General features: G+C 45.0%; 1 protein-coding gene across 3 annotated transcripts; it reads right to left on the reverse strand.

Moving 5' to 3' along the window:
* Positions 1–5,151: 5,151 nt before the first annotated feature.
* NQO2 (N-ribosyldihydronicotinamide:quinone dehydrogenase 2) lies at positions 5,152–20,374 on the reverse strand. 3 transcript variants are annotated; one of them, XM_075921336.1, is made up of 8 exons: positions 20,220–20,374; positions 17,120–17,281; positions 15,640–15,804; positions 11,052–11,182; positions 10,503–10,616; positions 8,486–8,587; positions 7,848–8,001; positions 6,668–6,797 (listed from the first exon to the last, which is right to left on the reverse strand). In XM_075921336.1, exons 2-7 carry the CDS (start codon positions 17,124–17,126, stop codon positions 7,882–7,884), a joined length of 639 nt encoding a protein of 212 aa, XP_075777451.1. In that variant the 5' UTR covers positions 17,127–17,281; positions 20,220–20,374; the 3' UTR covers positions 6,668–6,797; positions 7,848–7,881. The 3 variants fall into 3 exon arrangements, with proteins under 3 accessions (XP_014436931.1, XP_075777452.1, XP_075777451.1); XM_014581445.3 differs by lacking the exon at positions 7,848–8,001 and having other exon boundaries at positions 5,152–6,797; XM_075921337.1 differs by lacking the exons at positions 7,848–8,001; positions 17,120–17,281; positions 20,220–20,374 and adding an exon at positions 12,355–12,427 and having other exon boundaries at positions 5,152–6,797; positions 15,640–15,782.
* Positions 20,375–27,448: the final 7,074 nt, after the last annotated feature.

Below are 27,448 nucleotides of genomic sequence, written 5' to 3' on the forward strand. Positions count from 1 at the left end.
AATGACTAAATCTAAGTTAAACTGCAAAAGGGTATAGAATTAGATGAGCTTATTAGTCAAAGGCAAAGCAATACAACAAAAAGATGTACATAACCACCCTTTCAGAGAAGCAATCTCATTGCATTCATCTTACATTCATCTGCTTCCAAGACTGGCTTTTATCTCATGCAGTAGAGCGGGGGTGGCAAAGCCATTTAACACAGATGGCAGAAACAGTGGCAGGAAAAATGCAAAGAGCTGCACCAGAATTGTCAAGCAAAAAAAAAAAGGAAGCTGCCCCTTTTTGGCCATATCGGGCTCCCATTTATGGCCGCCATCTTGGGCACCATTTTGAATTGCCAACCCGGTGAGCACAGGGTAGCTGGGGACCATTGGTGGAGGAGAGGGCGTGCAGGAGTGGCTTTGCGTGCCACACTTTTCGGGGGGGGGGGGAGGAAGAGAGAGGGAGAAGAGCAAGCCGCGGCTCAGGAGCTGCATGTGGGCCACCGCTGCAGTAGAAGCTCATGTTCTGAGCTTTGGAGAGGTTCCAGGTTCAATTATGTCTGTAGACCACAGGGGCATGTCAGCATTACCTATAGTTTGACATTTGTATTTATATTGTGGTTGTTTACAAGCTAAAACACTCCATCTCTAACCCAATATTTAACCTTCTGGTCTCTACCAGTTTGTTGATTTTCTGCATTTTTCTGGACTTTTTGTATCTTTGTTTTAGATACTTTATTCCAGGCTTCCATGGAGACATCACCTAATTATACCAAAACTTACTAGTTACACATCTTGTTTCTATCAGGTTATGTATTTGTATGAGCCAAGAACAGAGTTCAGATGTGCAAAGTGATATGGAATATACCTTAGCATGAGTGAACAAGTGTGAATGGCATTCTGGTAAAAGCATAATACAGAGTACAGTTGTGTGACTTAGCATAACTACCCCACAGTCATGCATAAGAATGGCCATAGTGGGTCAGACCAAAGGTATCCTGTATTTGACAATGGCTAATGTCAGGTACTTCAGAGTGAATGAACAAAAGATCTAGTCATCAAGTGATCCATCTCCTGTTACCCATTCCCAGGTTCAGGCTTATAGCAGCTAGGGAGTTGGAACACCGTACCTAACCATCCTAGCTAATAGCCATTGATGGACCTGTTCTCCATGAATCCATCTAGTTCTTTTTCTGAATCCGGTTATAGTCTCGTCCTTCACAACATCCACTGGCAGAGTTCCATAGGTTGACTGTGCATTGTGTGAAGAAACTTACTTGTAAGCCTATTAATATCATTTGGTGACTCCTACGCCTTGTGTTACAAGGAAATAAATAACACTTTTCTTGGTCCACGGCTGTGGACATATTTTTGAGGCATTTTCCCTTAGTCATCTCTTTCTGAAGCTGGATAGTCCCAGTCTTACTAATCTCTCCTCATATGGACGCTGTTCCATACTCACATTTTGTGGTCCCTTGGAGAACCTTTTTCAATTCCAATATCTTTTCTGAGATGGGGTGACCTTATCTGCACAAAGTATTCATGATGTGGGCTTGCCATTGATGTATACCTGAAACTATCTGGGAGCCCTATACTTAGATTTCAGCCACTCATCAACAGGTGTAAACTCCTTAGATACTAAGGGCTTGCCTATACTCACCTGAAGATTGATGCTCCAGAGATTGATCTTCCAGGGTTTGATTTAGCGGATCTAGGAAGGACCCACTAAAATAGAACGCTGATGATACCTCTGTCACCCCTGGTACTCCACAGGATTATGAGGAGTAAGGGAAGTCAACAGGAGAAATTCTCCTGTTGATTTCCCAGTGTAGGGACACCACAGAATTTCGGCTTAAGATACGTTGACTCCAGCTACACAATTTTTGTAGCTAGAGTTAGGTAATGTAAGTCAATTTTATCCCCAAGTATAGACCTGGCCTTAACATGGAATCACAGACAGTGCTCTTGGATACTCTGCTCTGACTCAGCACCCAAGTAAGCTTGCCTTTGTGATCGATGGTCTGTAGCCAGACACAAAAACCCCATCTTGTTTTTCCACGAGCCCCATCTTGTTTTTTCCCCCCCCAGAGAGCAAGAGAAAGGCAGTCAGCCTTTGATGCCCTGGGAACGCAGGTGTGGTGCCTGTCCCTGACTCTACCATAAACAGAAACCAGACAGTAAATGGACTAGCTGACGACTGGGAGGCCTCCCGTCGCCGTGATGGCTAGTATCAGTAATTGACACGCCTGCACTGTCTCGGGAGAGGAATCTTCGCCCATCACATACCAGAGGTGCCCATTGTCTGCATCTTCCCAGGTGTGAATTATGCTTTGCACCCTTCGTGGGAAACTTGGCATTCAAAGCCATTTTTCCTGATTGGCCACTTGAGACCAGGAAGAAGCCCATGTGACCCAAGGGGTATAAAGAGGGTTGAGTTGCCCACCCAATTTGAGCTCCAATCACCTACACCTGCTGGCAGGTATTGATTGTCTCCCGAGGTCCGTGGGATGCCCAACCTCGCCCTACTTCTTCCCGAGGGATTGAGAGAAAGACGCTGGCCACGCCAAGTCTGGAACGCAGGGGTGAGAATTGTACCTGCAATGTGTTTTCTTTATGTGTACACTCTAATTGTCTCTGTTATAAGTTAGTTACTTTATTATAGTTTTCTTAAAGTCAAACTGCTTCATTTCTATTGTAAATCACCTTTGGTAAGGTGATTTAGCTATAAACTTTGGGATCAAGTGGGGTGCCCTCATTCACTTATAAAATATATATATCTATATACACTGAACCAAGTTTCTTTATTTCTTTTCTCTTTCTTTCTCCTATAAATAAGCCAGTGCGTGTCAAGCTTCTGACTTGAACCCGTGCTGCTGTACCCGAACCGAACACAAACAAAAGAACTTCAGCCGGTCATAAAGGGACAGATATAGGGAGAGCTTGGGCGTTTGGATTTGTGTCACACCCAGGTGGCAAAATTCAGTTGTGGCGCTTCTCAGTCTCCCCGAGGCTGCCCGCTGCGAAGGAATTATGAAATTCTAGCAGCTAAAATCTGAAGCGTAATAAGCTCTTCCTGTACACACTAGGGCGTCTGTTAGCCTGTTTGGCTACCCTCTGCGACGGGACCTCGGTCCTAGCAGTAAAGTCACGGACGTTAAACTACTTTTCAGGGTGCCCTCCAGCCTCCTAGGCTGCCCGCTGCAACGAGACTTTGTGTCTCAGCAGTTGAAGACTTGGGTGTAACACACACGCACACACTGCCCTGACCGTTGGCTGACATGGTCCCTTGCACCAAGTATCACAGCAATACTCAAGTTGCCCTTAGTTCCAATGAGCCAGTCACTTATCCCAGACGAATTGCACCTTAGATATCACACCAGAAACAAGGCTTGTAGCCAATCCTACAGTAAGCTATATAAAGATTTATTATTAGGAAAAAGGAAACAGTTATTTGCAAGGTATAAGATTCTAGGGATGTAAGCAACTAGCCCAGTAGTCGACTACCCAATAAGCCTAGACGCAGCAAGGGGGAAGCAAGAGCTGGTGCTGCGAGGGCTGGCTTAAAAGCCGGCTCCCCTAAGGACTCTCTCCATGGTGCGGGAAGTAGTGGAGGCACAGATGTAGTGGTCTGGAGCCCAGTGTGAGCCAGGACTGTTGAGTCCCAGCTTGCGCCACATCTCAGGCCTACTCCTGCTGTGGCCCTGCAATTTAAATGCAGTAGGAGTCAGCCTCAACAGGGCCCCTTTTTGACTAATCGAGTACTCGATACAAATTGTATTGAATATATGATAAGTCAATTACCCGCTTCTTAACCCTTAGAAAATGCACAGATATGGCAATTCATATCTGTAACAGAAGTTTCTATAACATACAAGCTCTGTATCTCTTGGACATATGGAGAAAGGGGTAAACAGTGAGGTGGCAAAATTTGCAGACAATACAAGACTGCTCATGCTAGTTAAGTCCACAGCCAACTGTGAAGAGTTTCAAAGGGAGCTCACAAAAGTAGGTGAGTGGACAACAAAATGGTCAATGAAATTCAGTGTTGATAAATGCAAAGTAACGCATATTGATAAACACAATCCCAACTATATGTATACAATGATGGGGACTAAATTAGTTATTACCACTCAAGAGACAGATGTTGGCATCACTGTGGACAGTTCCCTGAAAATATTCACTCAGTGTGCAGCAGGAGTCAAAAAGCAAACAGAACGTTGGGAATCATTAAGAAAGGGATAGATCATAAAACATGGAGAATCTTATTTCTTTTATCTACATCCATGGTGCACCCGCATTTTGATAACTATGTGCGGATGTGATTGCCTTATCTCAAAAAAGATATTGAAATTGGAAAAGGTTCAGAAAAGTGCAACAAAAATGGTTAGGACTTTGGAACAGCTCCCCTATAAGGAGAAATTAATAAGACCTGGACTTTCCAGCTTGTAAAACATGACAAATGACGACTATTACAGAGGTCTATAAAATCATGACTTGCATGGAGAAAATAAATAAGGAAAAGCTGTTCCCATAACAAAAGAATTAGGCATCACCAAATGAAATTAATAGACAGCAGGTTTAAAAACAAACAAGAAAAAGTATTTCTTCACACAATGCATAGTCAACCTGCGGAACTCTGCCAGAGGATGTTGTGAAGGCCAGGATTTTAATAGGGTTTTAAAAAGAGCTAGATATATTAATGGAAAATAGGTCTTTCAATGGTTATTAGCCAGTAGGGGCAAGGATGGTGTCCTTAGCCTATGTTTGTCAGGGCTGGGAAGGGGTAACAAGGGATGGATCACTTGATGATTACATGTTTTGTTCATTCCTTCTGGGGCACCTGACATTGGTCACTGTCAGAAGATGGCGTACTGGGCTAGATGGACTTTTGATCTGACCCAGTATGGCTGATCTATGTTCTCATGTCTCTTTGGGCTAACCCAGGCAGAGGACATCTTGTCTAGGCCAAGAAAACCTTGTCTTCCAGAGTCCAAATAGTCTAGAGATCAACTTTTCTAAGAGATCTGCCTAATTTTACCCTGACTGCAGTCTATCAATTCCTGTTGACTTCAATGACCACAAGAGCAAGACCCTTCTGTATAAATCCTCTTTTGGAGGGAGGGGGGACAGAATACTCATTTGTCTTCTGAATAACATATTCAATTAGTCTGGAAACCAACAATGGTGACTTTTATTTTGAAAAGTAAATTAATATGCATGAACACAACTGCATTTGTGTCTTACTAGGTTAGCTTTTTTCAGTCTAAAAAAGATGTCTGGAAACATTTTACTCTGGTATCTACATTTTGCACACAAAAAATAGGTAAACATTCACATTCCAGCATAATAGTATGTTAAGGATGATCAGTCACTGTCACAAAGGCACACACCCTACACCAAAAAAATTTAATCAGTTGCTTCCCAAAGCCAAATTATCCTATTGAAGTACATGGCACAATCCCAAACATTAAGAGCTAACTCACACCTACAAGTATTTCTTATTCGGCATTGACCCACACTTGGACAGTTGCCTTCTACACTCGCCAGTGGCCATGTGCCACACCAAGCCACAGACCCAGGAAAGCACAATTGCAGCTGCAATATTTGGTACTGAATGCCTGATGTACCACCCCCTAAGGCTGAATAGCTCTGCTGATTGTGTGAGGGGCCAGAGCAATCGCCCTTGATTCCTCCCTCCTTCTATTGGTGTGGGTAGTGGTAGTGTAGGTACAGACCAGTCTGGGAACTCTGAAAAATGTATGCATTACAATGAGAGCCAGCTCCTGTAGAAGAGGCACAAATGACAGGTACCTTCATATACTCTTCCTTTTGTACACACAGGACAATGCAATGGTGAATTGACTTCCTTTATTGGCATTTGACACAGTCTTAAAGCTGCTTTATTATAGTTCAGTTGTAAAGAATCTTAGGCATTTAAGGCAATTAGGAACAACTGACTCATAGATCTGTTTTGGCATTGAAGTCTAAGACTGGCTATAGGCTGCCTTTTCCAAACACCCAACAAGTTTTCATGTAATCTAAATTACTGCATATCACATATACTCAACCTGTACAATAATTCAAATGCAGACAAAACTTGCTTAAGAAAACAGAGTTGACTAATAACTGCCTGTGACATACCTTTATCACAGGATATTTCCTGCTCAATTAAATAAAAACAGCAGCTGGTATGCCAAAAAATAAATACATAAATAAAAAAAATGTTGAAGCAAATCTGGCAGCATCTTTCAGTGTTCGCCTGCATTTTAGGGCAATAGCGATTCTGCAATTCCATACTATCCTTGTATGAACAGGCACTACTCTAAAAACAAACAAAATCCTGGTTGTAGACTAGCAAGTAAGGTTTACTAGTTAGGAGATCAAGTGGCTGCACCACTCATCATTAGACATACTCATAAGGAAACAGGAAGACACCAATAGCTCAGTTAGCAATATGGTATCTGTCTCTGGTGTAATACAATTCTGAAAGTTATGAGATGGATATTATGCACTGACTTGTTCAGTCTATATAAGATACAGCATGAGGAAAAGAGAAAAGATACAATGGAGACATAATTTCTGCCTCTATTCTCCACCTTACCCCCTGCCACAATATCTTTGTAGTGTTGTGTGCCTGAACATTACTTAAAATACCACTCAGGAGTGCAGTTTATAGGCTTTTCCTCCCAAATAGTCTTCAGTCGCTGTGCCCAGGAGGCCAACATCTCCTCTCTCTTCTCTTCTGTCACATACTCTGCTGCAAAGCAGATCTGAGGAGCAAGGACTTTGAAACCACAGAAGTGCATTATACCATGCTAGACTCAAAAAGACAGGAGACAGGTCAGAAAAGGGTTCAATTACATTTTTGCTAAGGTTAAAGAATTCAGATTTTAAAACATTTCTCTTACTCCACGTGACGCATGCTTTCTTTGATGAAACAGCATTGCTTTTAACTATCCATTTGGAAAGAGAAGAGAATGCGGCAATATCTTTGCAACCATGCTTATGGACAAGTGCTGAAGGCTAACCTATGATGTGCAATCTGCTGGGAGATTAGACCAATTTTACATGCTTCTGAGTTTGATTAATGTTCCTGGTGCCATAGCTCATGGAACATAACCATTTTGAAATGCTATTTAAGCTATATAATTATCCCCTTCAGCCATCAAGCTTGGAAGTGTATGGCAGTTGACCATTTAGTATTCTACTGACTCTTCTTAGATTAATTTCATTCAGTAACAATGTTTCATCCCTGTACCTCTAGATTTGTTGTAGGCCCTTCAGAATCTAGCTTGGTCATGCAATTCTGATTCATGTAGTTCTGAATGAGTTACAATGCTCTCTGCATCAGCTAAAGTCACTAACATGCCTCCACTCACTTTGGAACTTCTGGATGGCTGTGTCTACACTGCACCCCTTTTCCGGAAAAGGGATGCAGATTAGACACATCGGAATAGCAAAATCCGCGGGGGATTTAAAAATCCCCCGCGGCATTTGCATTTACATGGCTGCTGCTTTTTTCCGGCTTGGGAATAAGCTGGAGAAAAGCGCCAGTCTAGACGTGATTCTCCGGAAAATAAGCCCTTTTCCAGAAGATCTCTTATTCCTACTTTCAAGTAGAATAAGAGATCCTCCGGAAAAGGGCTTATTTTCCGGAGAATCATGTCTAGACTAGCGCTTTTCTCCGTCTTATCCCCAAACCGGAAAAAAGCGGCAGCCATGTAAATGCAAATGCCGTGGGGGATTTTTAAATCCCCCGTGGATTTTGCTATTCCGATGTGTCTAATCTTCATCCCTTTTCCGGAAAAGGGGTGCAGTGTAGACACAGCCGATATGTTTAGAGCGAACACTCTTCCATTAGTCACCTTTTGAATGATTCAGCCAAATGATGCAACCCACTCAGGGCTTCTCTGGGGACACGGAGGAAACCATGGTGTCTGGACGTGCTAGTCTTGCTTGATTATAGGGTACAGAGCAAAAGTGGATGGCTGACGCAGGAGCCACAAATAATGCCAATAGCTAGAAATGGCAAAAGAGTTTGTTAAAAGATGGGAGTGTTTCTGGAAGAGCGAGATCAAGTGACTTAACTAGTTTCTGTCAGCAGGTAGAGGTCACAGCACACCATGCCAGCCACAGATTTCTCCCAACAAGCTGGCTCTTCCCATTAAAACTACAGGAGAAGCAATATTGCTAACTCTCACAACATCATCATGAGCATCAAGATATTTGGTGTGTCATAAAGACCCAGCTACCTACATCATGCTTTTAAATGCAAGTCTCTTCAAATTTTTTCCCTCACAGTTTTCTAGTTTCTCTACCACATGAACACTACAGTCTCAAATCAGATGACAAATAAGTACCTAACATTTCTCTTTCAAAAGCAGATGGTTTTTTTTAAAGTAATCATGATTTAAAGTGAAAATAATGTCTTAGCTATTATATGCTATGAGTTGGCAGTACTGTGAAGGTACACCATTAGTGAACAAATATTCATATATTGTACCTGCATGGGCCACAAGAGATAGCGAATGTCACCACTGACCCCTCCCTTTGAAAACATCTCTTCATCTCCTCCAGTGGTAAATGAAAGAAGGGCTAGTTTATCCTGGATTGAAGAAATAAAAAGGATGTAGGCACATTTTCCTGAAGAACAAGTAGCCCATTAGCAAAAAAGGACACTTCAGCAACACTACGTGAACTTGGCAGTACAGAGATGGATGTGGGTTCTGACCCCCCATTGTGTCCTACTATCTTGGCCTTTCCAGAGTACCACTTACTACATCTTTGGTACACAACATGTTGATATATGAAGTGTGTGAAGACCAATCTGTGGGAAAGTGTGTATAAAAATGCAAGTAACTTCGGCCTTAGCTTTTCCCACCTGTAAAATAGGGAAGATACTTGCCCTCCCTTATAAAGTGCTTTGAGATCTATGGTTGGAAAACACTGAGTGCTAAGTATGTTTATGCTCCTCCCTTTCCCCCAGATGGTAATTGGTAGTTTCCCTTTAAAGCTTCCTAGTTGTCTGAGAATCACTTAATTGGGGATCTGCTGTGTTCTTTAGGTATATTCCTTTCACTGAATATTTGATCAGGCCCATGTTTCTTCTGATTTCACAAACATGGGATCTGACTCGGATGTGTATCCCAGCATCTAACTCTTACTTATGGCAGCCAAGAGAATATTTCACATGTGAACTGAACATAATGGCTGCAGCTGCCTCATTGTCCCAAGTTTGCTAACAGGAAAAAAAAGATCGCTTTCAAAGAGTCTGAATTTCCGGCATTCGTCTCAATGGGCTATTTCAGAAATCTAATAATGAAAACGTACGTTAGTATTATTAAAATGACCAGCAACATAAATAGCTAAGTAATCTACAGAACCATAATTGTTGAATATTGGATGTGAGCAGTAAAGCAGTGAGTGTCAAATCTTCGGTTAACAACTAGCTGTGCTATTCACCATGCCAAGAATAGCTCCAAAGTTATGAATTGGTGTGTGAACATGCCAGTCTTGCTTGATTATAGAGTAGAGGAAAAAGGCAGAAGTGGATGGCTGGGACAGGAGGTCACAAAAATCTACACACATAAACCACAAATAATACTGAGCACTCCATTTATATGACTCCTAATGAAGTTTTGTGCCGAGTCCAAAATCTGATATTAATCATAGAGCAGAAACCTTTCTACCCAATACACTGCCATCATTTGTTATAGAGCAGTGGTGGGCAACCTGGTGGGTGGCAAGCTGGCTAAGCTCTTGCTGAAGTGATTATAAAATGCTGCTGAAATATGAATTTTTTTCTTAATGTGTATGGCATCTAAAACCTAGCACAGGAGGATTTCTAGTTATTTTAAAATAATACAAATCTGTTGCACACCTCAGAAAACAAATGTATCAAACAAATCTTTCCCTGCAGAGTCTGTAATCCACTTGCAGAAAAAAACGTCCAAGGCAGGATGAAGACAAGGGTGAAAATAGCATATGGTTACTTAAAGAAGCTGGCGTACATCTTGATGTCCTCTTTCTATAACCGTTCTCCAATGCATGTTCTCATAGGCAAGGTAGATCTGCCACAGGATATTGTGTGAGAGTAGATAAGAAATGGTTCAAAGTGTTCCTCTTTGACAAAGCCTGTAGTTATACAGACACTCCTTTCCTTTTCCAAACCAATCCCAACTTCCCAGTCCTACGCAAAATTAAACAAAACCTCTATCCTACACAGAGTTTTGATGCTGAAAAGGTAGAAATGCACAAGACTCCACAAAGTCCTCTATGAATTTTGCTGTTGGTTTTAAAACGATGCTCAGATACTACAGGACTGTATAAAATGCTAAGGGACAGAGATGAAATAAGTTTTAAGGCAGGATTTTGAATGATCACTGAGTACCACTAAAAAGCCTAAATTTGTGAACCCTCATTTATCCACTTGGGTTAAAAATGGAGAGTAAAAGCATGGGAACAGACAGGGATTATACAAAAACATTGTTTGGCCTCATGTAACAGCCTGGGGAACTCACCTTGAGCAAGCCATTATCGTAATACTGTGGGAAGTTGTAAGCAAATCCTTGGACCAAGACTCTGTCCACCCAGCCCTTCATGATTGCAGGCATGCTGAACCAATACAAGGGAAACTGAAAAGCAAAGGGTGCTGTTATTAATAATGAAACATAACTGGCAGAGGTACACCATTTCTTTTGGCCTTGTTTCTATGAGAAAAAAAAATCGTATCACCTTAATCTGTCAAGCCATTCACAGTAAATAAATCCTATAATTCAGAGGATGCAGGAACTATATTTACTTAAGATTACAGGCTTTTCCCCCTTTGGCTGTCTCTGTGGTGGAATATACAATTTTCTGTAACATCCTGATTTTCTCTTTTTCTGCTATTGACTAGGCCGTACCACTTTCCATGCGAGCTCACAGGCTAGGCCTTATGTGCACTGTCAGAACAGGCAACGCATTAGGTGACAAAACTTTCTGGCTTTTTATAAGAAGTTCCTGACTATTGTATTTGTAGTAACACTGTACAGTTAGACTATGAAATTATTAATAAGAAAAATCATGACCTGAAAAATCAACAATTCAGCCTCTTGAACCTTCCTCTGTTCCTCGGTCAAATCACTGGCCAAGCATCTTCTCTTGTAAGCTTCCCACGATTCCACTCCATAATTAAAGTGCTCTGAGTTGTGGAGGAAACCTGTGGAAAATGCATGTTACAGGGCCTCCAATGCTTTATGAAAATTGGCTGGATATATATGACTTATGAATATGCATGAAGATGACTTATGCTAAATGCATCATGTAACTCGGCGGTTCCCACCCGCTGGTCCGAGGACCAGTGCTGGTCTGCGGACCAGTGCTGGTCTGCAAATTGTTAGCTGCTGGATCACAGTGGCTGCCGGAGCCGAAGCTGGCTGTTCGTGGTGGCTCAGCTCTGACAGCCATGGTGGTTGATTTTTCTTGGCAGCGGTGCTGGGGCTAAGGCAGTGGCAGGAGGTGGCAGAACAGGAAGTGCCTTCCTTTCTCCTCCCACCTAGATATGATGGCAGCCCGGCTCTTCCCCCCACCTCTACCCTTGGGGATGCGAGACACGCTTGGTTAGGGAGAAGGTGTGAAGGAGGAGGGAGCACACGCATCACCAACGGCCACGGCCCCTGCCCGTGTGGCAGTAACGGCCACGCTCCCTAAAGAGGGCAGCCTCACTCTGGGGAGTGTGGGGCTGGGGTCAAAGAGCAAAGGAGTGTTGGGTGAGGGTGTGGTAGGGTCATGGGTCAAGAGGGTGCTGGTATACGCTCTATGGGTATGTCTACACTACCCCGCTAGTTCGAACTAGCGGGGTAATGTAGGCATACCGCACTTGCAAATGAAGCCCGGGATTTGAATTTCCCGGGCTTCATTTGCATAAAGCCGGCCGGCGCCATTTTTAAATGCCAGCTAGTTCGGACTGCATGCCGCGCGGCTACACGCGGCACAAACTAGCTAGTTCGGATTAGGAAGCCTAATCCGAACTAGCTAGTTCGTGCCGCGTGTAGCCGCGCCGCACGCAGTCCGAATTAGCCGGCATTTAAAAATGGCGCCGGCCGGCTTTATGCAAATGAAGCCCGGGAAATTCAAATCCCGGGCTTTATTTGCAACTCCGTATGACTACATTACCCCCCCTAGTTCGAAGTAGGGGGGTAGTGTAGACATACCCATAGAGACTGTTTATCCTACTCCTAGCACTAAATCCACATAAAATAAATATAAATCACAATTTGCTGTCCAAGATGGGAATATTTCATCCCAATGATTTGTCCTGAGTCATTCCATATTGTAAGGACTGATAAACAGTGGTATTCATTTTTTTTAAAGTATAGATGAATCTAGTACCTGTACTCATTTCCATTAATGCTCCTTTTACACCACTCTGGCAGCATAAAGGGTTGACAAAGATGTAAATGACCTTAATGTAAATGAAAATCAGGCCATTAGAGTTTCAGGCCTAATCCAGAGCCTCTGCTAAGGAGCTTCACTTCTTCCTGAAATCCATGTGACCAGAAAGGGTTACCATTAGGACTTTAAGACCTGACTTCTAGCTTGCATTTGCATGAGACAGTCTGCAACCTTCCTCACCCACTTCTGCCAGTGCTCTTGCAACTTCCTCTTTCAGTACCGGGTTTTGCTTTAACAGACACTGTCACCTCTGTCAGACCGTGTTACAGTTTTGTGCTTTCACTTCCTAATTTAGACAGTATCAGGATTTTTTAAAAAGACCTACTTGGAGAATGGTTTTCTTAATTATGAGAAACACTTGGAAATCAGTTTTAAGTTTAATATGATCGCCACTGGGTTTCTCAAGTTTTTACTAAGCAAATAAATGAATGATGGCATTACCATATTCCATCAAGGAGAGTAATACTTAAGACACCCAACCAAATTCATTTATATGAATGAACACTTGGGGATTATTTCCTGAAAACATCGGTAAGCAGACTGGTTCTTGAGAAAAAGTGATTTACAATGATGCTTTTTAACAAGGCACACAAACACTTGTAAGTTATAAAATACAAACATTTGGGCACAAAGGTAACTTTAAAACTTACAGGATACCTCTACACTGGCATGATTTTGCGCAATAACACAAGAGTTTTTGCGTTAAAGTATTTGTGCAAGAGAGCATCTACACTGGCATGTGCCTTTGCGCAAGAGATGTGCTTTTGCGCAAAAGCATCTGTGCCAGTGTAGATGCTCTCTTGCGCAAGAAAGCTCCGATGGCCATTTTAGCCATCGGGTTTTCTTGCGCAAGAAATTAATGTTGCCTGTCTACACTGGCCCCTTGCGCAAGAACAGTTGCACAAGAGGGCTTATCCCTGAGCGGGAGCGTCAGAGTATTTGCGCAAGAAGCACTGATTTCCTACATTAGAACGTTGGTGTTCTTGCGCAAGTACTCACGGCCAGTGTAGACAGGTGGCAAGATTTTGCACAAAAGCACCTGCTTTTGCACAAAATCTTGCCAATGTAGACACAGCCACAGTCTTATTAGTGACGGCCCAATCCTACTACTGTTGTGGTCAATGGCAAAACTGCCAGACTCAAGAGCGTAGCATCAATTTTTAAAGTGATAGCCTCTAGTACAGTGGTTTTCAACCTGTGGTCTGTGGCCACTTGGGCTGATGCAGAATAGGGGCAGATATACACTATTGTTTAAATTAATCTAATTTATGTTGCTCAGGGGTATGAAAAACCCAGCCCAACCCCATGTGATGCAAGTTTCACACTGTCCACACTGGTGATGTGTTAGCAGGAGACACCCTCTCACCAACATAGCTTTTGCTTCTTGCCCAAGTGGAGTAATTATGCCAACGGGAGAGTGTGTCTTCACCAAATGCACGCCAGTGGCACAACTGTATCCGTGCAACTGCTCCGATGTAGCACTATAGTGCAGACTTGCCCTATGACTAAGATCTGCAAAAGGTAACCATGAAAATAAAGTTTCAGAGCCCAGATGAAGTAGTCTACAGTAACTCCTCACTTAATGTTGTAGTTATACTCTTGAAAAATGCGACCTTAAGCAAAATGATATTAAGTGAATCCAATTTCCCCATGATAATTAATGCAAATGGGGGGGGGGGTTAGGTTCCAGGGAAATTTTTCTCAGCAGACAAAAGGCAGAATAACATATACAGTATACGTTTTAAACAATTTAATACCATACACAGCAGTGATGATTGTGAAGCTTGGTTGAGGAGTCAGACTTTGCGGCATTTTCCAGGAATGTCTTGCTGCTAAATGATGAACTAGCATTGGCTGAGCCCTCAAAGGTAACACTTTGTTAATGTAGCCATTAGGACAGAATCCAGTTTAATTAGTTAACCGGTTGGTTAGACATTAAGTTTAACCAGTTAACTGATTAAACAGGGATGAGGGAGGGGGATAAGAGGAGACACTCCCTCCATCCCTGGTTAATATTCCTAGTAGCCTCACGCTCTAGTCTAGAAGCAACAGAGAGGAAACAACAGACACACAGCTGTGGCTGCAAACACTTCCCTGCAGAAACGGAACATCATGATGATGTGGGGTGCACTACTTTCTCTTCCAGGTGGCACATATATAGCTGTACAGTGCCAAGGAGTGTGTGTGAGACACACACTGAGTGTGAGACAGACATACACACAAGTATATGTGTTTGAGAGAGGCAGACAGATGTGCATTCCCCTTTAAGTATGCTGACCTCACTTCAAATACACTGCTCTTTTAGGTATAATACTGTAGATCATGGAGTTCAGACTCAAGAATCTGTAGCTGTTTGTAACCTGCTTTGTGGAGATGTAGTACAGAGTGGGGGGCTTAATCAGGGAAAGTCAGGGGCATCCCATCTCCCCTCAGCACCGCAAGCAGGAGGCTCCTGGGAGCAGCTTTGCAGTGGGCGGGGGGGGGGGGGGGAAGAGGAGAGGTAGCTAAATGGCAGCTGTCCAGCCGCATACCCTACAGAGAAACTTAGGGGAGCTGATGGGGAGCTGCTGGCCCACCCTGATTCCAGCCCCCCACAAATATAGGTTGCTCTTCCAGAAAATCTTGCAAGTAATGGACAAAGCAGGATGCCAAATGACATTATAAGGGGCATTAGGCAACTTTAAATGAGCAAGTGCTCTAACAGAGCAATATAACAATGAAATAATGTTAACTAGGACAACGTTAAGTGAAAAGTTACTGTATTTTTCTGCTCAAAACAAAGTGTGAATACCCCCACCTACAGGTCAAAACTTGGAAATGTCATTACAATAGAGGCCCAGACTGCATCAAATACCATGCTGTGCACATGCAACATTTATGGATGAATTCTGTTCAGTCAGTTTTCACCCTAAAACTTCTATGGTGGGAGCCCATGGGTCGTGGGATGGTTTTCCAAAGGGATCTGCACCTTCATTTGAAATTTTTTAGGGGTCCATAAAGGAAAAAAGTTTGAAAACCACTGCTTTAGTAAATGTCCACGGAAACAAAAATTGCTCTTGCTAAATAGAATTTTTTTACACCAAAAGTCTCCCCTTTTTTTCCCTCCAGAGAGCACCTGATGCTTGTATCAAACAATGCAGCTTTGGTGTATTGAGTAGGTAAGATTGACTGTAGTTACAATACCAAAGAGACTATTTTAATATGTATTTCAACTAGTCTCACCAGTGATGTCATTTCTCGTTGCTCTTGGTTCAAATTGCATTGCGTACAGATCAGACACGGTGACGCTGCAGCCCTGTTTGCTCAATTCTTCCATGGCAAGATTCTTTAAGGATCCATTCAGAGACTTGGGCTCTTGATGTGCATAAATTATCAGTACTTTTTTCCCTGGTGTTAAAAAGAAAATCTCGAGATACCATGGGGATGAATACATCTGAAATAGCATGCAGAGATGGGGCTTTGTTCTCCATTGTTTAGTACTCTGTTGTCTCAGACCAATGCAGAGAGAGAAACATTACTTGGTCATAATGGTAGTATTTTATAGCCATTTATTTGTGGTACAAGACTTGGTGAAGGGTTGGGCAATGGTGAATCTGGCCCAGTTGAATTCAGTTGTGCTGAAATGGGCTTTCCTAATTGGAACTCAGTGGACAGAGGGGAAAACCCAAAACCTGTTATGTGTTTGTAACACTAGTGCCTGGAGTGACAAGTTAAAATCTTCTGCTTATTTTGTATGCAGCACCACTTTCTCCTGGCAGCACACTCAAGGAACTAAACAAATAGTTAACATTCATAATGTAACAATTTAAAAAAATGGAAGTATAGCAGTATTTCCTGATTCACTGAGCACAACGAACAGAGAGAGGACTATGTATGTTCCTATATATATATATATATATATATATATATATATATATATGAAGACAGTGGTTTGTAGACACACAGACACAGACACAGACACAGACACAGACACAGACACAGACACTTAAATCTGAGGTGAGAAAGACCTGCAGGGAGGAAAAGCTGCATCTCTGAGGAGCCAACAAAAAAGGCTTAGTTATCTGAAGAACTAAATTTGGGTGGTGGAAGCAAGGGATGGATATGCCAGGTTTCCATCAGCCTGGTGATTAAGTTGGAGGTTTCAACTATAGCCAGGAGTATTTTAATTAAGGGCTTGAAAAACTACTCTGCTTCTTTACCATTAGTGAATATAAGGAATAATGTGAAGAGCAGATGTTGATCTACTAAAAGTAGGTTACAGATACCAGCACCAGATAAAAAGTTAAAGCAGCCCTGCCAAGAGGGCATCACGAACACCAAGAATTGATTTAATAAGAATATAAATACACTTGAAACAATTGTGATCTCATTCAGAAACTTATTCATGAATGTATACGGAGGACAGGCTCCCATTTGCTGTTGAAGAGCCTGTTTTTGCAAACCTTACTTGCTGAGTAGTCTACAAGGTACTAAATAGCATCAAGTTCCATGGAGCTGAAGGGCCACTTAGCACTGTAGACTTGGGGTAAAATTTTCAAAGGCACCCAAGTCCGATGGGACTTGAAGTGCCCTAGTTGCTTTAGAAAATGTTACCTTACAGCCCCATTCAAGCACCGATGGAGCTAGGACATTTCTGATCCTAATGTGCATAGCTCCAAAATGACTCATTCTCTCAATACCAAAGAAAATGATCTCTTTTTACCTGCCATTTTACACAAAGCCTTTAACAGTCTTCCTCTTTAGAACATCCAATATTTCCTGTAGCAGACTCCCAAAAGAGATGTGCTCATTGGAGACACGCCATAACCGCGAAAAAGGCAGGCTTTTCCTATCGGCACCACCTTGCTGAAAGTACTCTCTGAATCTGAAACAAAAGGATGCAGGATGCAAAAGAATAATTAAGAAACAAGTGTGGATGTATAGATTGTACTGTAAGTACAAGGAGCTATATGATGGTGTAGAGTGTGAAGATTTTATCAATGTAATTTTTGGATGGCTGCTTTAGTCACTGGTGGTGAAGTGACAGGTAAGTTATATACATCATATTCACATATAGATACATATTGGGGCAGAAGGATTGGTATGCTCTGGCTACTTACAATGCTCCAGCAAAACATCTATAAACCAGTGTTTCTCAACCTTTTTTTAAATAAAATACCTCTTTAAAAAAATGGTAAGTACACCCAGTACATAGTTTTCAGACAAATATTTTCTCTACCATTGCAACACATTTGTTTAAACAACTTAATTGTAGCCAGGTGGGCAATGCATGTTTTGGATGTAAAAAGTACAAAAATAATAAGACACTGAAACTTAAACCAAAAATTCAGTTCTCCAAATTTCAGTTGTGGTGACGTACCCCCCAGACTTCTCTCAAGTACCCCTAAGGGTTGAGAAACACTGCTATAAACCCACTTTAACTGTCTGGTTAAGCTAGATTTATAGCTGCTTTCATGAGTGTCTACACAACAATGAATTTTACTACTTTGGAAGGCGCTAATTCTTCTAATAGCTTCTAACAACATTTCAACATAATTTCTCTCAAACTCTCCATGCCTGAGCATATAGTATATTTATATTAAGTACTCATTGAATTGTTTAATCACAGGTACATATTGAAACCTGCATTTCAGTTTCAAACATCCGCCTTTAAAACACTAGAATCCAGCCTGAAGGCACTTTGCAACCAAATCACTGACTTGTGGGGTCAGAGTATAACCACTTCCTCACCCTGGTGAACATTCTCACGCAGATACATGTAGCTATAACTGCTCATCAAGATGTGTTAAAAGTGTTACCAAATGCCCCTTTGTGTTTTCCTGTAATTAAAATTATAGACTAAATGGATGCTATATATTGTGAAAAGAAGCCTTATCCTGTGAATAGCTTCACTCAAATCCATGGGACTACTTACAGAGTAAGATACTTTTCATTATGAGTAAGAATCACAGACTGGCCCAGAAAGTCCTAATTTGTATATGTTACTTGTATTGTCATAGCCTGTAATAAAACATTTTAAACTGATCTCCATGAAAGCAGATGGGGTTCTGACTTCTGCTCACCCTGTTTTTCTTCCCAGTTAAAATACCACAATAGGGCAAGCATGTGTGTGTGTGCAAGGTTGTCACTTAGTGTAAGCCCAGTACATCTGTTTTATAGATCTGCAGAGACTTTCCTAAGTTTTTCCAACCATCCTCTTGGCACCCTGGACACTTCTGTTGTGCAACGTTTGCATGTCACCTGCTGCCTGGCTCCTTTTGTGTGTAAAGTTCAAACCCACCAGCACCATTTCCAACCCAACCTACTGCACTGTTATAAAGATTCTTCATCTTCGCTGCAAAAAAATGTGTTGTGTTTTTTTACATGAAGGTACAAGTGACAATCGAGTTTGCCAGTTTTACTTAGACTCATTCCCGGAGGTTTCAGCACATGACCATCTTTAATTAAAGATCAATATTAAATTCCTGGAGACCCCAGGCCAGCCTTAGAGACTCTCAGTTTCAATATCACAACATTTTGCTGTGAAGACACAGCCCCAAGCTGTCTGTACAGTGTGTAGCACATCACATGAAAGCTGCATGCATCTCAGGCTTGGTCTACACTACAGAATTAGCTAGGCAGTTTATGTTGACATAATTATGTCAGTGTCTACACTACAGCCTTGCTCCAGCTGTTGTAAGTGACCATCTACCCCCACATAATATTGCCACCTCCAGGAGAGGCAGGGGCTTATGTCAGTAAAGTTAGGGAACACAGTGTCCATGTAGACACTGCATTACTTCATCAGCAGTTGAGTGTCACTCTTGTCAATTTCATGGCTCCATGCATGGATGGTGGGTAGAATAAGCCAGGGGAGGCTAAGCCACCCCAAACAAGATGTGGCACACCTCCCTTTGGAAGCATGCCACAGGCCTGCTGCCTCTAGTGTGCTGCCCACACTCTGCCCTAGGCCTCGCTCCTGCGTCGCACTCTTCTCCCATGGCTCTGCCCACGCTGCTCCTCTTCTTGCTCCCTGTCTGTCTCTCCCCTCTTCCAAGGCCCCATCCTCACTCTTCCCTCACAGACATCTCCCCTCTCCACTCCTCACACCTCTCCAGCACTTCCCCTGTAGTTCCCCCATCTTTGCTCCTCCCTCACAGCCCCTCCACCCACTACTCATGCCTCTTCACCCCGAGAGGGAGAGAGGAGTGGGTGGCAGGTGGGGAGGCCTCTTAGAGGTGCAGGTGGAGAGAGGCATGATGGACAGGTTGTGTGGGGACCTTGGGGGATGTGGCCCACCAGGGCTTGGGGCAGAGTGGGGGTTGGCAGTGGAGCAGGGGGCAGGACCATGCTCTGAGCATGGGTGCCTCCCCTTCTAGGGAGCTTCTAGCACTCAGGGCCCACCTCCCCAAATATGGAGGTCATGCACCACCCACGCTCCATGCCTGGGCCGGTAGTGGGCTCCTGCTACAGGCCAGCAGCACTCCATTCCAGCTGCCTGATCCCAGCTGGGCTACTGCTTGTGCTCCCTGCTGGAAGCTCTGCTGCCCCCAGGATACCCGATCCCAGCCAGGCTGCTGCTCAGGCTCCCCATGCCCAGCTCCCCACTCCTAGAGGCAAGAGGCCCTGGCTTCCAGCTACCCTGCCCCACCACTGCTGCTCTTCAGGTGGAAGCCCTCCTGGTAAGGGCACACCACTGACAGAAGAAGGGTGTTGTAGAGACCAGCTACCACAATAATTACTACAATGGCTGCAAAGTCGGCCTAACACGTCAGCTGCAGCATAGAGATGCCCCCAGTGTTTGCAGACTGGGCCTTTCTTACCTGTATCTGGGTCACAAGGAAAGAAGCTTGTTCCTGGATGAAAGTGAAGCTGCAGCTCTTTGGAAAGGACTGTGAGAGAGAGAGAGGCATGCAGCCAGTCCTGCCTGCAAATGAAACTCCCCCCTGTTGGGAGCCCTCTCCCTCTCCCTCTCCCTCCTTTCAGTGTTACAGCTGCAGAATTAGACCAATAGGAGGGTGTTAGGCACACACTCCCCACCTCCACGAGTGCCAGCAGGGACCCACATGATTGGCTCCCTATTGATTCTGCTGATTCTGTCTAGCTCCTGTCTCTCTGCCCCCTGGCAGGTCACCAGAGGCTCTCCCCACCCCCTGGTTACTGGGCCCACACTCAAGGCTCTTGGAGCTCTGCTGATTCACTCTGCAGGCAGCCTCCTCCAAGGGATGCATGATCTTCAGCAGCTGTGACACAACTTTAAAGGCAAGGATGTGAATTTCCATATTGCCCTCTGATCCCAGACCCCCTGGAAGGCTCCCTAACATACCGGCTCCCGACACACAACTCTTCATTAGGGGTAGATCAATCCATGTTCCCAGCTTCACAGACGAATGTGGGTTAGTGGTCCTCAACCCAAAAAAGGTTGCTCACCCGTGATTTAAATGTTAAATTCTCCTTTTGATCTCTGAATTAACAGAATACAGCATAGACTGGGACTGTGTGATTACATCGTTAACCTCTAACAATACATAGATAAACACACACAAAAAACCCCACAAATATTATTTACTGATATGTCTCTAACCATTGAATCTGGGTCATTTACCCTGGAATGTACTTAACTTTTTCTTGCTACGTGTCACTGCTGAAATATTAAGTAAGAGGCTGGATGCTAAGGTCCTTGCTTATTGACATAACGGGAGGTTGTGTGGCCTACTGGATAATGCCCTCGACTGGTACGCTAAAGACTTGGATTCTATTCACAATGCTGTCACTGGTATGCTGGGTTAACTTTGACAAGTCACTTCTCACCTCAGTTTCCTCATCTGTAAAATGGTGATAATGATACCTCCCTTTGTAAAGTGATTTTGAGATCTGTTGATGAAAGGCACTACATAAGTGTTATTTATATTAGTGTACTGAAGGCAATTGGAGTTCCTTTGAGGCACACTGAATAAAATAATGGATCTGGCTTAAAGTCCTTAAAAATCGTATCTATTTTGTTTTTAGCTTATGCAAACTAGCAAGCTGAAAAGTATATTTTTTTCTTTGTGGTGTGTATACACTCTAGATCAGAGGTCAGCAGCCTTTTCAAACCAAAGAGCCAAACTACATCAACATTCAGAACAAGTGGTCAACAAAGAGCCGTACAAGAATACCCATTTACATGACTTAAAATATACAACTTAATATTATTGATGACTGACATGATGATTAATAGCATAAAGTAAACATTTTACTCAGACTTCATTTTATGGGACTTCCGCTGCTGCTGGGTATGCAGGAGTCCAGGTGCAGGAGTCTGCAGGTTGCAGGAGTCTGTGGCGGTGGATGTGGGGGTTCAGAAGTCCAGGTTGGGTTGTATGAGGGTCTCAGAGCAAGGCATTGGGGCGTGTGGGAAGTGCCAGAGGCAGGACGGGGCACTGTGGGTGGGAAATAAAGTAAGTGGAAGGGTCTTGGGCCGGATTACTTTAGCTGGCTGGGGCTAGGCTGCTGCACCCAGGCAGCAGTGGCTGGACAAGGGGCTGGGCCAGGAAGGCCACCGCAGGATCGTGGCCTCCCCTCCTACCCATGTCACAGCAGAAGGAGAACCGCCACCAGCACTTCCTGCAGCCAGATGGGGGCTGGACCGCGGGGCCTGCTCCAGGTTTGGGGCTAGGGACAGGACGCTATGGCCGGATGGGGTCTGGCATTGTTGGCCAGAATTTATTTTAAATAAAGTAAAATATTATGTCCAACGCTAAAGGTTTCAACATTGTCTTTATTTATGGCAGGGGTGGGGAAACTTTTTTGTGTCAGGGTTCACTGACCTACAGAAAAATCAGTCAGGGACCACACAAGTGAGAAGCAAAAAAAACCCTCCAAAACCCCCCAAACCTCACTGATGTGTCCCCCAACTGAAACACCTCACTCCCTGGTGCTCCATCCCCATCGTTGAGTGAGGGCAGGGAGAACTGAGGTTCAAGGCCTCTTCAGGCCAGATTAACTCTGCTGGGGTTCCAGGGTTAGAGGATTTTGTGGGCCCCCCTAGGTCCTGGATGCGGACAAAAATGAGGGGTTCAGTGTGCAAGACAGGGCTGTCGGTGAGTGGGATAAGGAAGGGGTGCAAGAAGCGGGGAGAGGGTGTGAGGTAGAGTGCAGGAGCAAGCTGGGAGTAGGGTGCATAGCCAGGAGAAGGAGGCAGGAGCAAGGGAGAGTGCAGGAGCAGGCTGGGGGGCAGAGTGTCTGGCCATGAGGGAGGGTGCAGGAGCAGGGGAGTATGGAGGAACAGGCTGGTGGTAGGGTGTGTGGCCAAGGGCAGGGAGGTGAAGGAGCATACTGCGGGGCAAGGTGTCTGGCCAGGAGGGAGGTCCAGGAGCAAGGGAGGGTGCAGGAGTGGGCTGGGGATATGAGGTCTTAGTGGAGGGTGTGTGTGAGTGGGCTGGGGGTGCAGGGTCTCAGCAGGGTGGTGAGTGAGGGGGCAGAGGGTGCAGGGTCTGATTTGGGAGAAGAGAGGGGCACTTACTTGCTTTTGCACCGCTGCCAGCACCATTTCCCAGGCATGGCCTTCTGCTACTCCCATTGGCAGGATTCTCCAGGAAGCACATCCATGCGCTGCTGTCCCCCAGCTCGGGGAAGGAAAAGGAAGCAGCAGCATGTGGAGCCGCTTCTAGCTCTGCTTCTTCCCTGCAATCTGGATCTGACAGGGAGGCACAGGGCTTCCCCCCCACCTCCCACAGGAAGCCAGTCCTGGTGCTCCAATTTTTCAGGGGGGTCGCAAGGCTGGAGTGCCAGCACAGGCTCCCTGTTGAAGGGGGGGTTGAGCTCGAGCTGCAAGGAGCCATATCTGGCTCCCTAATGAGCCATATTTGACTTGAGAGCCATAGGTTGCTGACCCTTGCTCTGGCTGATGTAAAGGTAGGGAAACTAAAGGAAAGCTGCCAGTATGGTATATCCTGTACCAGGGGAGGGGAGCAATAATATATTAGAAATGCATCTTTCCTCTTTCCATACATAATAATATTTCAAAAAGATCATGTCTCCTTCGTTTCCCTCCCTTCATTCCTTGCCCTGAATAATAGGGATGGGTTAAAAAAATTTCCTATTTGCCCCTAGCAAAAAATGTTCTAAACGCATGCTATGGCTCTGTCAGGGCATTCATGGAGAATGCTGCTTTATCATTCTGCCTGGGGCTGCTTCCCTTCTGCCCTTCATCTATGCTTTGTGCCTTGATCCTGTAACTGACTCTGCACAGGCTGACTCCTCTGGCCACTTATATAACCCCTCTGACTTCCGTGACGTAACATGCAGGTGCACCTGGGCAGAACCAGTGAGCGGATCTAGCCCTTAAATCAGTCAGGGAGTCAGGGGCTGCACACAAGTGAGGGGCCTGGGTGGGGCCCAGGCTAGTAGATTGTGTGCTACAGCCAGCTGGGGAACAGCTGGGGGGCTGGAGCACTAGTGTGGGCTCCCCAGTGCTGGGGGGGGGGCAAGTGAGCCTTGGGGGCCAGATTCAGGCAAGCTGGGAGCTGCATCTGGCCACCTCTGCCTTAAATGGTAAGGTATTTGATACAGGGGCTGGCCCAGACCCTCAGCATCTAGCTGACGTTTTAGGCTTATAAGTCCTCCTGATAGGTGCCATGATAGTTTTAAAGATATCATTCAGCTGCTGCCTAACCCCTTGGGTGTGTAAGTCCTCTAGGCATGTAAGCTTCTGTTAGTCAGCATTTGCTAAGCCACCCTACACCCAACAGGCAGCTTGGAGTCCGCAGCCCTGAAATGGGTTTCCCAAGCTAGACGGGAAAGCTTATCTCACCAGCATGACCCAGTTCAGTAAATGTGCCCTGTGCACGTCTCAGACCTGACACCTGTCCTACCCCACAATGGTAGGAAGCTGAACCTCACCATACAAAGACAGCTGGGGGCACAGGGAAACGCAGGGCAAGTGTGAGAGAGGTGTTGGGCATGAGCAGGAGACAGAGGGGGTTTCAGTTGCTATTCCTAGGCCTACTTCAGTGGCTTAACTGCTCCTGAGTGATGAGAGGTGCATGTCTATCTCTGCTCCAACAGCCAGGCCCATTAGGTCACCTGTGTAGGTGCCTCTCCTCTCCCTTCCCTCCTGCTTGGCATTACACTCCTGGCTAACTTTGGCTGCTCCCCATGCAGCTTGCTGATTTCTGAGGATCCCTGTTCATTCTAGCATTGTTGTCGTCGTCATCAGCTCTTCGGTCTAGCAGCGAAAGCTATAACATGAACCAATGGCTGGATGATGAATCTAGACAAATTCCAACTGGAGCTAAGATGTAAATATTTACCAGTGAGAGTTGGACCAATTTACCAACCTCATGCTGAATTCTCCTTTACTGACAATTTTAAAATTTAAGATCAGCTCTAGGAATTCTCTTGGGGCAGTTTTCTGGACTGTATTACACAGCAGACCAGACCATATGGTCACAATCTACGAACCTCTGGGAGGCCTGGGTACAGGGGCGGATATAGGGCAGGGCGAACGGGACGGCCGCCCCGGGCCCCGCGCTTCAGAAAGCCCCGCGCATGCGCTGTGGCAAAGGGGGGGCCCCACGGAATTATGCTGCCCGGGGCCCCGCAAAACGGTCATCTGCCCCTGCCTGGGTAGCTAACTTGGGGCTGAGGATTCCACTAGCATTAGGGAGACAAAGTGGAGGGAGGTCATGTCTTTTATTAGACCAGCCTCTGTTGGGGAGTGAAACAAGCTTTCGAGCCACACGGCGCTCATCTTCACCAACGGAAGTAAAAGATGGAACCTCACCCAGCTTTTGTCTCTCATATCCTGGAACTAACAAAGCTACTGCAAACAATGCCACTAGGTGTCAGGCCAGTAGGGTATGTCTACAATGCAAAGAAATAACAATAAAAAACCCAGCAGCAGTGATTCTCAGTGAGTCTGGCTTGCTCTATGGTGGGAGGAAAATAGTAGTGCAGATGTTCTGGCTTAGGTCAGAGCTTAGTCTCAGAGATTTCCCCTCGTATCTCCCTTGCTGGGTTTCAGAGCTCAAGCTTCTGCCTGAGCGGAAACATCTACACTGCTATTTTTAGCTCTATAGCACAAGCCCGAATCTACACACCCGCATGGTGAGACTCGCTGCTTCAGATTTTTAGTTTACATATTGTTTTGTAGTATAAACGTACTCATGCAGATTAGATGTTGGTACACTGGGGGGAGCATGCCCTAAATGCCTTTGAAGATCTCGGCCTTTGTCTTTACATTTGCCCCTAGTGCATGTAGCACAGTTAGAATTATGTTAATCATACCCAAGAATAAACATTTCTATTACTTGATCTTTATAAAAACATTACAAGCATTTCATAATTAACCATCAGAAGGGAGGCAAGGTGAGACAGCTAACTATTTACTAATTTTTCATTCTTTGCAGTGCTTGCTTCTCAAGACTGCAAGCAGAGAGATCAAAACAAGAGCTGTAAAGCCCCAATCCTGCAAATACATGTGTGCATTTAACTGTCCAGATGAGGGTATTCCCATTGAATGCCTTGAAAGTAGTCACAGGTATAAAATTAAGTGTATGCATAAATATTTGCACGACTGGGACCTTAGAGATTATTTTAACTGTCCCCATTCAGCTCTCTGAACTATTAACTGAGAAGAGTTAAATGGCAGCATTAAGCATTTCACCATTTCACTTTTTTAAAGCAGAAACATCCGTGTAATCTGGGTAGAGCTATCAGCACTTCAGCAGAATTCTCTGTGGTATCCAAATGTGACAGAGTGGCCTCGGGGCCGGACCGAGCCATTCTGGCGCCCCGGGCAGACAGTTTAATTGCACCCCGGGTTGGGAGAGGGCACATGTGCGGCCCTGCACTGGCGCGAGGGAGAGGGCACATGCGCAGCCCTGTCCCCGCCCGGCACGTGGGGGAGGGCACGCGGAGCTGGCGGTGGCAGGACGCACTTGCCCGGCCTGGCCCAGCCTGGCTACTGCCGCTGTCACACAGCCTGACGCCATCCGGGGCAGGCCGAGCCTGGCTGTGCAGGGCCAGCGGCCACGGGGGGAAGGGCGCTGCTGGCCGGCCCTGTGGGGGTTAACGCGGTCCCCACCCTTGGCGGCCGCTGCAAGGTGGCCGCTTGGAGCTGCTGCAGCCCACGATCCAGGAGCTGGACACGCAGTGCCTGATGGCAGTATAAGGGGCGCTGCATGCCCCTTACAGCTGCCATCAGGCACCCCCCCATAGATTGGCGCCCCGGGCAGCTGCCCGGCTAGCCCATGCCTTAATCTGGCCCTGAGTGGCCTAGGCCCAGTCAGTTTTAGGTTCTGACTGCCCCCCCTTTGGGAGAGACTAGAGTTGCTTGCTCTCCTTGTTTTTTATGTTAATGAATCCCTGAATATCCCATGTCTTGAATGGGTTCCCCCCCTTCCTGCACTGAGAATTTGTGTATCTATGGGTAATTAGCTGTCCGTCTTCCTCATCTTACCTCTAAATCATTGCAACATTAATCTCCTCAGCCTTCCTTCAGAGCAGAAAGGACATTTTCTTTCCATTATTTATTGCTCTGCCTAAGGAATTAGTGATGCAGAAATAGTTGCAGCCCAGCTAGAGCTGGGAAGGGATTCTCCTCTAATCCCACTGTAAATCAGAAGGCTGAACCCAGTGGGTCCATACTTGTGTAATAGGAGGATTTTCTGTTTAGGGTTTCTCCTGCTTCCAGTGCCAGTAGCAGCTGTTTTTCCCCCACTTAGGACACAGACTGACTCCATTAGCTATTTCCTCTCAGTTACCCCTGAGAACCCAGCCGTCCTGCTTTAAGGACTCAAAGCAAATCAGCGTGAGTGGGAGGAGTATGTGTAATTCTGCTGGGATATTTTGAGGAGGGGCTCTCTCACTATCTCTTGTTAAAGCTGTTTCACTGTAGATAAATAATTAAAGAGTCACTGAGCCAGAGTCAGAGAGAGAATAAGAATGACTGGATTCTGGCAGTCAGAGTATGCACATGGAAGACCTTTAAATTAAGATTTGGTCCAGGACTGGGTAAAATGGGGCATTTATGGATGGACAAAAGAGAGGGATATTTCAGGCAAAATAT

This window comes from Pelodiscus sinensis, chromosome 2 (assembly GCF_049634645.1).
Source record: "Pelodiscus sinensis isolate JC-2024 chromosome 2, ASM4963464v1, whole genome shotgun sequence".
NCBI lineage: Eukaryota > Metazoa > Chordata > Testudines > Trionychidae > Pelodiscus > Pelodiscus sinensis.